Source organism: Gopherus flavomarginatus, chromosome 3, assembly GCF_025201925.1.
Source record: "Gopherus flavomarginatus isolate rGopFla2 chromosome 3, rGopFla2.mat.asm, whole genome shotgun sequence".
Lineage (NCBI taxonomy): Eukaryota > Metazoa > Chordata > Testudines > Testudinidae > Gopherus > Gopherus flavomarginatus.
In genome coordinates this window covers 107648858-107662396 of record NC_066619.1, presented here as the reverse complement: position 1 = coordinate 107662396, position 13539 = coordinate 107648858, and the positions used below count along the sequence as shown (strand labels likewise).

Genomic DNA, 13539 nt, shown 5'->3' with positions numbered 1-13539 from the left:
AGTTGTGACCGCACCAGCTTTCCTCCCTAAGGTAGTTTCGGCCTTTCATGTTAACAAGGACATCTTTCTCCCGGTCTTCTTCCCGAAGCCACACTCAACGCAACGGGAGCAACAGTTGCACTCCCTGGATGCCCGTAGAGCACTTGCATTTTATATTGAGCGGACAAAACCGTTTCGTAAAACGCCCCAACTCTTTGTCGCAGTAGCAGACCGAATGAAAGGCCTACCTGTTTCCTCTCAGAGGATCTCATCTTGGGTGACGGCATGCATCCACACTTGTTATGATTTGTCTCATATTTCCCCAAGCCACATCACCGCGCATTCTACTAGGGCTCAGGCTTCATCTGCCGCCTTCCTGGCTCGTGTACCCATCCAGGAGATATGTCGCGCAGCTACCTGGTCCTCGGTCCACACCTTTGCTTCACATTAGGCTTTGGTTCAACAGTCAAGAGATGATGCAGCCTTTGGCTCAGCAGTTTTACATTCTGCCACATCTCACTCCAAGCCCACCGCCTAGGTAAGGCTTGGGAATCACCTAACTGGAATGGATATGAGCAATCACTCGAAGAAGAAAAGACGGTTACTCACCTTTGTAACTGTTCTTCGAGATGTGTTGCTCATATCCATTCCAAACCCGCCCTCCTTCCCCACTGTCGGAGTAGCCGGCAAGAAGGAACTGAGGGGCGGTTGGGTCAGCAGGGGTATATATCCGGCGCCATGGCGGCACCACTCCAGGGGGCGCCCAGCCGACCCACCGAGCGTTGCTAGGGTAAAAACTTCCAACGAACTTGCACGCGGCACGCACACACCTAACTGGAATGGATATGAGCAACGCATCTCGAAGAACAACAGTTACAAAGATGAGTAATCGTCTTTTTATTTGCTTTTGGGGTGTTTTAATTAAATATATAACTCTTTCATAGAAGGCTGTGAAATCCACATCACTTAGTGATGGTACAGCTGTTCCAGTTGATCTGGTAAAGACTTATTTACTCTATAGATCAAGAGGGTTCCCTGGAGCAATTCAGATCTGTTGAGTAAGTGGATATTTAAACAGGTTTTAAAATATGGACTTTGTACCCAATAGACTAGATAGCTTCATTCTATCAGAGGAAAAGATGTTGTCATGGTAATTTTCTTAATTTAAAAAAAAAATTTACTACGGTATACTGTCCCTTAAAAGTAAAATCTGTTTCCTTGCTAGTGTTTTTCTTTCCTTCATTGTGCAGGCATTAGTTTGTTGTTACTGTTATTGGGCTGTTCAGGAGTCCTGGGTTGCTGACATCAGGTTTTTTTTGTTTTAAAAAAAGCCAAAGCATTTTTTTAGGAGGAAAGGTGGTTTCCTTTTAGTGTGCAATAAGTATGTACAGACAATTTTTAAATAATGAATTTTAGTATTGATAGCAGCTGAAGAACTGTTCTGCTCTGCTTAATACTGCTATGACTTTGAGTATATACAAAGTGACACTAACGTAGTTGCAGTGATTTCCAAGATCCCATTTCATCCTCTTCAAATGGCGCAATTGATCCAATTGGTATACTCTGTTAAATAGGGTCACTTGGAACCTTCAATGCCATGTATTGCTTTGGGGATCCAACACTTTTGAGTCTGAAAGCCAATACAGAACTGTGAAGTTGGTGTTCATAATAAGAACACTCGAACATACAGGTAATATCACAAAATGTCCTAGTGCTAAAACTAATATGCTCACTCATCCATGCCATACATGGGTGTGGTTATTATAAATACAGTCAGATTGGTTAAGGAAGCAAGCCCTTGGTGGCCAGAGGCAACACAATGGAAAAGTTTTGGAATGCTCACTGATTCTCCAACCTTTGAAACAGTGGTTTCTAGGACCTTGTTTGTCTTCCCAATTGCATAGCTGTCCTGGCAGATGCACACTATTGGACAGGGTCACCATCAGGCTTTCAAACTATGTCTGGCTTCCAGGCTTCTTCACTTGGGATCTTGGAAACAAAGTACTCAAAAGTAAGTGAAATTGAGCATATATTATAATTTAACCAAGGCTTTGCCAAACTTCCTGGTGCCAAATACCTATCAATGCCATATTTATTGGAACAACTGAAAAATCTATCACTAACTATTACTAGCAGAAGTGGTTTATATTTAATTACTGATCCCTGTGAGCCAGAGGGATATGAACTTTATATTTGAAGTTTACTATCTTCTGTGTGCAAAATGTGACAATTAGAGTTCAAGTATATTGGCTGGGAGGTGTGGAGAAGCCTTAAGTGTTGTACTTGTTCATTTCCCAGTGCTGCCAATTCAGGACTTTGAAAAACCCTAAATTCACTCAATAAATAATGTTTAAAAATCAGACTGCAAGGTTATGTTTGTTAAAGTAGAGGATCTAACGTGGAGTCCTGATTAATAACAGGAGATTGAAATTATGCCATTTTGGAACAAAACCCACCAAATTACAGAATTATCTCTTTGTAAAGAGCTAACAAAATATATCAAATATTCCACAACTTGTATGGGAAACAAAGTAAAAAGAATATATAGGAATGTAGGAGAGCATATAGGAAAAATATATAGGAATTGCATTTATAATCCTGAGATAACTGCACTTATTTATTATATCAAAGTTTTCAGGGCTTTTAAAAATATTTTCAAAATCTCCTTACATGTTCCTTATGAAAATTTCTTCTGATTAAAATTTTACATGCCTGACTTCAGTCTGTAATGTTATATGGTTTTTAAAAGCTCCACTGAGCTTTCAGAACACATATTTGGCTTATATACTAAAGGATGAAATTCCATTAACAATTTGTTTAAAATGTTGACTCTCATACGATGTGATCGGTATGCAAAAAAATATTAGTTCCATTTGCTTACGGCATTGAAACTGAATGTTTAGCCTCATATAAAGTGATATTCCAGTACCTGAACTAGCAGCTGAACTTAGAAATTGATTGTGCTCTTGAATCAAATAAGTATACAAGGTTCTGTTGAACTAATTATTAGGCTTTTATTTAATCACAGTCTGAAGTATAACTGTGTATATGAACTGGGCCAAAAACAATAGAGACAGTAACCCTAGTTCACCCACACTCCAATTGTTTATAACTGATAAGCTTGATTCCTTGCCCAGTTAGTATAATTTGAGTCTTGCATTTACAAAAGACCTACATGTTAGACATTAAATGAAACTGAGCCTAAAACATATGGCTATTTATTTTAAACTATTCAGATTTTAACTGGTATTTTCTGAGCAATGTCTCAGAAAGGCCAGTTCTTTTCTTAGGCTAGTTTCTGATTTAAACAACCCATAAGTGGCTGATTCTACTCTCAGGGTACATCAGCAGGGTACATCAGGAATTACTGCATTAAAATCAGTGCCATTACATTGGTATAGAACCAGTGCAAGTGAGATCAGGATCAAGCCCAGCTGTTTAATGCAACACACTTCTATGTTTGACAACATTCTCAAATGTACCATAGTCTGCTAATAATGCAGTTTTCTTTTTTACTCTAACTCATCGCCTCAGTCCTGAATGAAATCTTTTTACTGTTAGGCTTGTTCCACAGTCATCCTTCAGGTTATTTCATTAGGTGATTTCTTTCTTAAAAAATACTTGTTTTCTAAGTTACCTGAACTTTATAAGAGCAAAGCTCCCCTCCCAGCTATTCACTGGATATAACCTCTTTCAGATACAATAAATAAGACTGTCCTTAAGTTAGCTAAATAAAGCATTACAGGAGGTGGGTGAAACTCAAAATGTTTAGCTTGGAGAAACATGAAAAGTTTGCATGGCTATATGAAGAATATCCTGAACCTTTTGGGATCCCACAAGGTACAGCTTCCTCTCTGATCCAACATGATCAGTGCAATGCAACAGCAAACAGTCCTCTCTCTGTCATGATGATATGCTGCTTACAACAATAGTTAACTTGGAGAACTACAGTATAATGTTTTTGTTCCTTCCTGTCCTCAAAAGGGTCTGTAGCAAAACAGTGTGGTTCTAAAATTAGCTCAGATGAGCTGAGTTACAGAGCTGTAACTTAAAGCTAATGAAGTTGTCCTTCCTATACTTGCATGCATGTGTGTGCTCTCTGTACAGTGGGCTAGAATTAGTCTATTCTTTAAGCATGTGGCGATAGATTCATTGCCCAAGACTATAAAAGCTCTGTGGCCCAGATTCTCTTGGTTTCTCACAGCCCAACCTCCACCAGCAGTCTGTCATTGGATCCTAAAGACAATGGGATCTGTCAATTTAGTATTTACCTTCCTTTTTCAGGGTTAAGGAGAACATTGTTATGGGGTTCCTGGGGTGCAACCTGGATTATGGGACCACTGAGCCCTCTAAACCCACCCACCTGGGTAGTCCCTCACACTGTAATGCTAATGTCAAGCTGCAAGCCTCTGACAGGCACTGCACTTACACAGGTATCCACAGGCAGGGACACACCCAGCTGGGTTATATAGTTACATGAATGATCTCCCAGCCACTCATGAACCATCATCAGAGATGTGCCAGCCAGTTTCCCACAACTCCTAGCCTTGCACCCCAGAACTTTCCTGTCTTGCACTGCTCAAAGCTCCCTTGGGCATTGAAAGTTCATGAATTAGTTCACCACTCCCTCAGTGTGGAATGGACAAGCACCTGCCTTTGTAATCTGAGCTGAGATTTCCCAAGCATTTCAACCAAAACACACTGTTTTAGGTAAAATATAAAACAGGTTTATTAACTACAGAAAGATAGATTTTAAGTGATTGTAAATAGCAGGCTTGGAGATCAGAGTTAGTTACTTAAGAAACAAAAATAAATCCACAGTCTAAATCCTAATTTAGACTAAGCAAGATTTGAATCAAGCAGTGTCTCCCCTAGCATATGGTACAAGCAGTTTACAGTTCCTCAATATAAGACTGGACCTCCTTCCAGCCTGGGACCAAACTCCCAAGTCCAAAGTCTCTGTCTTTCAGTTGGTCTTCCAGGTGTTGAAATGGGAGGCAGGGGAGAGGTCAAGTGATGATGTCACTGTATCTCTTTTTATACCTTCTTCCATCTTCTTGAAAGACCCGTACTGTGACGTGGGTTGATTGCCTCCATGGTGTAGGTGCCTTCTCTGAGATCCCTCTGAGATAGTGAATTCTTTTTTCATGAGTCGTCAATGCCCGTCTGGCCAGTGGGCATTTCCCAGCCTCACAACATATTTCAATAGCACAGATAGCAATACTTCATAACTTCACATACAATGATAGTACATACAATCCAATAGGATATTAATGTTCAACAGATAAAGACTTTTAAAATGATACCTCACAAGGTATACTTTGTACAAAACATATAATGATATGACAGGGGTGAATATGGGAGTACCAGGGTGTTCCTTTGAGGTACAGTGTTATAAACACTAATGTGTATTTTCACAACCAAGTAGAGGGAAAAGCCCTCTTTGCTTATCCAAAGGAAAAAAGTTTTTAGAAAGGCTCTATCTATATCCTGCATTGAAGACCCCCAGGACCCCCTAGAATCTCACTGTAACCCTGAGTAATATTATTTCATTACCTGAAACTTTTAGGGAAATGCTTGTTACGTTTTATTTCTTGAAAAGTAGCCATATTAGCAGCAAATAGCTCTGGCAGAATTATGCAAGTACAGAGCTCTTACAGCTTACTCTTATCTTTGCCATCTTTCATAAAGATGAGTTGGTTCTGTGTCCTTGCCATAAATTTCAATTGAAATTGGTGTCCAGTTTCCATCTCACTCAGTATATTTCCCTTTTGGTTTTCTTCTCTCATCCTCATGACTCCCCTAGAAGCTGCAGCACTGCACAAGAGGGATGTCTAGTGCTCACTGCTTCCATCAGTAAAGAACAAAGACACTTTGTGAAAAATCTCTTGTCTTTTCATTGCTTATAGAGGGAAAAAATCAAACACACATATAGGAGTCCATTTCCATTCAGCACCTGTCCAAATGGACTGTGGAATGTATCCAGACTTGCCGTAGTGAGGCATATGCTCAAGTGTTGGAGGGGCTCTTACCTTTCCCGAGTTGCTATAACCCATAGGGCAGCTACACAGAATTCACTGCAGACATTCTCTTAGCTCTGTTGTCCAGATTCCCAGGCTAGTGTTCACATGCGCTCTCTGGGAGGCTGTTCCACAGTCCTGTTTAAACTTACTGCTCCCCCATCCCTCCTGGAAAGTGTGTTATAATTAGAGAATCTTCAGAAACGAAGGGTTGGTAGAGATAATTTAACAAAGGGCAGCTTAGTTTTCTCTGTCAGTAGCTGGAATTTACAGAACAAATTGTCTACACAGAGCCATACCCCCTCTCCCCGTCTTCCCTAATTTTTGGAATCACTAAAATATGATTAGATAGACAGAGAGGAACTGAGAGAATTAGTTTCATAGATATAGGACAGAAGGGACTGTAATGATTATCTAGTCTGACATGCTGTATAACACAGGCCATAGAACTTCCCTAAAATAATTCTTAGAGCAGATCTTTTACAAAAACATCCACTCCTGATTTAAAAATTGCCAGTGATGGGAAAATCCACCACGACCCTTGGTAAATTGTTCCAATGAATAATTGCCTTCACTGTTATTTCCTATCTAAATTTGACTAGCTTCAACATTCAGACACTGGGTTGTGTTATACCCTTCTCTGCTAAATTGAAGAATCCATTATCAAATTGTTTGCTATGTGTGTACTGTGATAAGTCACCCTTAACCATCTCTTTGTTAAGCTAATTAGATTGAGCTCCTTGAGTCTATCATTATAAAACATGTTTTCTAATCCTTTAATCATTCATATGGCTCTTCTCTGAACCCTTTCTATTTTATCAATGTCTTCTTGAATTGTGGACACCAAAACTAGACGCAGTATTCCAACAGTGGTCACTCCAATGCAAAATATAGAGGTAAAACAGCCTCCTGGATTCATGAGGCCCTTCATATCTTCAGTCTCAACACCTATCAGCATACTTAATGCCCCATCCTAGCAAACTGCTTTCAACAGGTATAGGGTCTGCATTGTATGGCTCGTGATTTGAAAAGTATGTATCTATAGAGGCAATCAAAGGTGCTGAGCACCCAGACGTACTGATTGCAAATAGGAGTTGAAAGGGCTCAGGACATTGCCAAGTTAACCCAGACATTTAGTGAAAACCAGTAGTGAGAAGTGTAAAGTAACCTGGATTTCTCTGAATTCATCCACTTGCAAAAGAATCATAAATGAGTCCCAGATATATTCTCAGATTCTGTTTTCCAGAAAACATGTGGAGAGTGGACACGTAAAATCTTTTTAAGAAAAAGATTTACAATTCATTTGTTTTCTTGGATATATAGATTTATGGATACTCAATATTTTTATTTATAAGTACTACATACTTAACCAAAATATACAGAAACGTTGATTTTTCTAAATATCTAAAGATTTTTATAATGCAAGAAAACTGAATCATAGGACTAGGAACAAATTGAAGTGTCTTTTTCTCCTCTACATGTTAAAATGTTAGTTAGAAATAATGTCTTTTATCTAATTTTTCATCCTGTATCCATCTTGCTAATACACTATATATATCTTTATTAATTAGAAAGTGATCAAACATTTTACTGAACTTCTGTAATTTTTTAACTAAAAGGCTTCTGGTAACTGGGTCCAAGGATCTGCTTTAAAATTAGACTTTTGTAAAAGATAGCTTAATGCTCCACTGCCATATCTCAGCTTTCCCTGTCCAGTTTAGTAAATAGAATGACTAAATCGTAGTCGCACCAGTACTGAGCAAAGAAGCAAGAAGGAGGATAGTTAAACATCTTGCTGTGCGTGAGCAGTTAGAGGGCAGGCAGACACCATGCACCTTGACCACCTATTATGAAGCTTTTTGCTGCAATGTCAAGTGAAAGCAAGTTAATTGGGTGAAGCTGTAGAGCATGTTAGGGGCCTGGTAAAGGGTTGCTGTCTGACAGTTGAATGTCAGCAAAAGCTAGTCAAGTGTGGCTGCGAGACAGAGACCTGTCACAAAGTTCATATGGACTATAGCTGATCTGAAATATGGTTCAGTCTCACTTTCTCCCTCATTGCATTCAAGCACCTTAAGATTTCACACTGTATGTGTCAGCCCTTGTTCTCTAAGCTGTTTTCTCCTAACCCTTCTGCATTCAAATGATTGAACAAAAGATGCTAATGTTTGGCTAAGTGAATGTAAATATACTTTTTTCCTCCTTTTCCGCTGGAGCGTCAATGTACATCCATCTCAAAAAGAAACTGTGGAGGGTTACAGCAAACAATTAGACTGCTTGGTAGTTCAGCTGATAGCTGAATACATTTCTCAAGAAGAGTACGAGACTTGACAATTAAAACTGTTGAATAGGCAATGCTTTCTCGCCAGCACATGGAAAAAAGGTTTAGTGGCAAGGACTTCTATATTATAGGCTCCTTGAGACTGCATTTATTGCTGAGGTCACACATATTCAGTCTCCTCTCACATGCCCACTGACTTGAGGTAAAGTGCTGTGGAGGCAGCTATTAGAAGTACAGATACAAGGAAGATAAACAGTGAAAAGTTGTAGGGAAAACTCACCTCTTGGGGAGGGCTTGCCTGGAACTGAGGGATGCAATCAATTACACATAGTACCAATATTATATGCTGAAAAAATGTTCAGAGAAACAGCAAAACAGTTTAATAAGAGTACCGGGTGCCCCTAAGATTGTAAGTTTCAATACAGAACACAAAATAAATCAATAACAATTCAGGTTTGCTAGTCAGATAAAAAATAAAAAGTGCATTTACTCTTGAGAAGGTACAGGGACACTGATAAATAAATAACATAAGTGAAAAGTTTCTTTCTGTGATGAGCACGTATTCCATTAGTAAAGAATTAGAAATTTGGGGTTAAATCAATGCATGCTGAGTATTACACTGTGAAAATAGCACCTTATGCCATTCGCCTGAGGTTTCAATGTCATTATAGAGCAATGTAAAACAATGCAGTTTGAAAACTGGGACCTACTAGCACAACGTGTAAAGTGCTATGGCTCAGAAAGAATCTTGAAAGACAGTATAGATTGTGGATTTTAGCTAAGCTATTTAGAAATTATTGAACTTAACAATGCAAAAGACCCAGACCATCTCCCTGCCTACAAGATATAGTTCACACATTGTGCTTATTAAATATTAAACTGATAATCATGGTTCTAGTCCTACAGATTCTTCACAGGTACGAAAGTCTTGTAGATTGGCATAGGTGTGCCTTAGGCTGTGAACATAGTTCAGAAAAAAATTCTATTCAAGAGCTTTATAGGAAAATGTATGAAATATATTGTCTATTATAATGTTAAATCTTATTTTTGATTATTTTTTTAAGCAGAACCTATAGTTGATGATTCCACTCAGCATATAAAATACTGGAGCATGCTGGGGGTAGGATGATAATAATTGTTTCCAGATAATTACCTAATCATTTGGTTACATACAAACTTCTGTAAGCATAAAATGAAATTGTCCAGTAATTGAAAAGCTATTTGGAAACTATTGGCTAGCAGTTCCGAAAGAAGAAAGTGTGATGTGTACCTTTCTAATATGTAGTGAGTTGGCAGTCTACTGAATTATTGTCTCTGACAACAACTTGTTTGTTGGATCCAGGAAGAAATGCTGACAATGAGGATTTATACTGCATGTTACTATGTTACTACTTTGTTTGTTACAGAACACCAATTTGAGTCCTACTGCGTCAGCACATAGAGTTGTGAAACCATTGAGATGGGGAAGAAACAGTTATTCTTGGCTGCTGTACTTTCTTGCTCTGGAAAAGTTTGCTAACGCTCATTATATTACAGTGGCACCCAGTAACAGCGCTTTCCCATTTTAAGCACCAGATTTTAGACTTTTCATCATTCTTATGTTTTATTTATTTCATCCAGAGTGAAAATGGCTCCTTCAAGCTACTTCTAACAGAAAAGAGACTCATAGCAGCATCTTGGAAGCCTAGAATGGTTTCCATCATGTAGCAAATAGGCAACTCCATGCTGGAAACAGCTGTGTTTGAAAGTAGTTTTTCATGATCTAAAACCTTGGAACACTTTAGTGGGGCCAAATTCTGCCTTGCAACAGAAATGCTCCCAAAAGGATTCACAAACAGGGACTGTCCACATTAGACTTTTTTTTCCCCCTTCTCTCTTCCTATAAAATTTCCTATCGTTGGTAGGAGCAATGGCATAAATGCCAGTGAGACCTGCCTCTCCAGTACTTTAACCACCATGTCACCTTTCTCAGAGATTTTATTAACAACACTGTAGTTAAAATGCCAGTGAAAGCCACTACACTATCATAGAACTCCTGTTGTTTTTCCCACTGGTCGAGCTGTCCATGATGGTAATAAAAATGGGAAATCTTGAAGAGAAAATGTCCAGTGTAGATAAAGTCAGACTGTGTGCTGCTAAAGTAGTGCTGTTGCAAGTCATCCCCCTACCATAGCCTACCCAGTAATGGCCTGTCCCCCATACTAGATTATGCATGGGGGTGAAATAAATCTAGTTACCATTGCCAAGTCAGGCATAAACTGTGCACAAATATGTAGACTACATCCTATGACTCCTAGACCCTGCCCTGTAACACCCTGCTTTTCCTCCTGGTGGTTGCAGCCTCTCCACAGATATTTGGAGAAGCTGGAATCAGCACAAGAAGTTTCTGCCCAGTGCTACCCCACTACCTTTGACTGCTTCTGGTAGACACTTTTGTATACCAGGCATCCCATAATTTACACCTTAATCTCTTTTTCCAGGCAGATGTGACTCTGACTGAGCAAGTTCCGTAAAATCTACCTTGTGATTTAATGTTGGGCATATCAGTTACATCTCCATCACTCAGGGTATGTCTACACTATGGGATTATTCTGATTTTATGTAAACCGGTTTTGTAAAACAGATTATATAAAGTCGAGTGCACTAGGCCACACTAAGCACATTAATTCGGCAGTGTGCGTCCATGTACCGAGGCTAGCGTCAATTTCTGGAGCGTTGCACTGTGGGTAGCTATCCCGTAGTTCCTGCAGTTTCCCCTGCCCATTGGAATTCTAGGTTGAGATCCCAATGCAGAAACAATGTCGCGGGTGATTCTGGGTAAATGTCGTCACTCAATCCTTCTTCCGTGAAAGCAACGGCAGACAATCATTTCATGCCCTTTTTCCCTGGATTGCCCTGGCAGACGCCATAGATGGCAACCATGGAGCCCATTTTGTCTTTTGTCACTGTCACCGTATATGTACTGGATGCTGCTGACAGACACAGTACTGCAGTGCTACACAGCAGCATTCATTTGCCTTTGCAAGGTAGCAGAGATGGTTACCATCCCTATTGCTCCGTCTGCCATGCCATTGTAAATTGGCAATGAGATGACGGTTATTAGTCATTCTGTACCGTCTGCTGCTGTCATGGGTGCTCCTGGCTGGTCTCGCTGAGGTTGGCCTGGGGCACATGGACAAAAATGGGAATGACTCCCCGGGTCATTCCCTTCTTTATGTTTTATCTAAAAATAGAGTCAGTCCTGCCTAGAATATGGGGCAAGTGTACTAGAGAACCAGAGAGCACAGCCGCTCCGTGTCAGAGCCCCAGAAATCCCACAGAAATGATGAGCTGCATGCCATTCTAGAGGGTGCCCCTGCAACAACCCCACCCATTGATTCCCTCCTCTGCCAACCTTCCTGGGCCACGGTGGCAGTGTCCCCCCCCCATTTGTGTGATGAAGTAATAAAGAATTCAGGAATAAGAAACACTGACTTTTTAGTGAGATAAAATGATGGGGAAGAAGCCTACAGCTATTATGATAGTCCAGGCAGGACATTAAAGGGTGGCAGGGGAGAGGAGCCCAGCCTCCCTCTGCTATGATAGTCCAGACAGTACAGAATCTTTTTTTTAGACATGAAAGGGAGGGGGGCTGATGGAGCTGAGCCTCCAGTTGCTATGATGAAGACAGTTACCAGCCATTCTGTACCATCTTCCCGGAATGATTGGGAGTCATTCCCATTTTTACCCAGGTGCCCCTGGCTGACCTCACTGAGGCCAGCCAGGAGCACTCACAGGCTGCTGATGATGATGGATAGCAGTCATATTGTACCGTCTGCCACTGGGAAGGGGATGCTGGTGTTCAGCGCTGCAGCACCCCGTCTACCAGCAGCATGCAGTAGACATAGGGTGACACTGAAAAAAGATGAGAAATGTTTTTTTCCCCTTTTCTTTCGCGGGGGGGGGGGGAGGGTGTAAATTGACAACATTACCCTGAAACACCTGGGAAAATGTTTTTGACACTTCAGGCACTGGGAGCGCAGCCAAGAATGCAAATGCTTTCCGGAGATTGCGGAGACTGTGGGATAGCTGGAGTCCTCAGTCCCCCCTCCCTCCCTCCAGGAGTGTCCATTTGATTCTTTGGCTTTCCGTTACGCTTGTCACACAGCACTGTGCTGTGGCCTCTGTCTGTCATAGCCTGAAGATTTTTTCAAATGCTTTATCATTTCATCTTCTGTAATGGAGCTCTGATAGAACAGATTTGTCTCCCCATACAGCGATCAGATCCAGTATCTCCTGTACGGTCCATGCTGGAGCTCTTTTTGGATTTGGGACTGCATCGCCACCCGTGCTGATCAGAGCTCCACGCTGGGCAAACAGGAAATGAAATTCAAAAGTTTGCGGGGCTTTTCCTGTCAACCTGGCCAGTGCATCAGAGTTCAGACCGCTTTCCAGAGCAGTCACAATGGTGCACTGTGGGATACCGCCCGGAGGCCAATACCGTCGATTTGCGGCGACACTAACCCTAATCCGACATGGCAATACCGATTTCAGCACTACTTCTCTCGTCGGGGAGGAGTACAGAAATCCGTTTAAAGAGCCCTTTATATCGATATAAAGGGTATCGTTGTGTGGACGAGTGCAGGGTTAAATCGGTTTAATGCTGCTAAATTTGGTTTAAACACGTAGTGTAGACTAGGCCTCACCTAGCACAGACAGGACACCAGACCTTAACTAATTCTTGTATTGTTATATGTACTTATAACTTTGGTATCAGTCTTCCTCCCACCCCCACCCATCTCACCCCTAACTCTAACTCTAATCTTCTTTCTTTCTGCATGCCCCCGTATCATTTGCTATTATTCCAGTGTTAAAGATAAATATTTTGAGGACTTATCTTCTGAGTGATCGATGATATAATGATGTATTATGCACTTGCTTCGAACTTTATAATTACTTGTGCTGGTGGTTGTGCATGCTGAGCTGTTGAAAATTTATTAACATGAAATAAAAACGTGCCTTATTTTCAGAGGTGCTGGGTAGTCACATCTCCAATCAATCTCAGTCACAGCTGTTGGTGCTCAGAACCTTTGAAAACCAGGCCTGTTACTTATGATTCAACAGTCCTAAATCATGGAGAATCGGGCAAATGGGATTTTTAATGGTGTTTTAGTGTTCCTATTTTTATTTCATCTCATTACTGGATTGTAATTATTACCTTTTCAAAAAGGAAATTTCTACAGCAGTTGTGGACACTGAAAATTAATGATACAAAATCAAATA

At 40.6% G+C, this 13539-nt stretch overlaps 1 protein-coding gene across 8 annotated transcripts in view; it reads left to right on the top strand.

Annotated features, from left to right (window-relative positions):
* Positions 1–13539, top strand: part of CCDC171 (coiled-coil domain containing 171) — a 256020-nt gene that overhangs the window by 190749 nt on the left and 51732 nt on the right. The window contains exon 26 of one of the 8 annotated variants that reach the window (XR_007773169.1): positions 10758–10844. The exons of 6 other annotated variants lie outside the window; for them this stretch is intronic. Coding sequence is in view for 1 of the 2 variants with exons in the window: in XM_050944131.1 (XP_050800088.1) it covers positions 1884–1990 (107 nt within the window). In the remaining variant the exon portion in view is untranslated. Of the gene's footprint in view, positions 1–1883; positions 1991–10757; positions 10845–13539 lie in introns of all 8 variants that reach the window. One more of the 8 variants, XM_050944131.1, reaches the window with a different exon arrangement.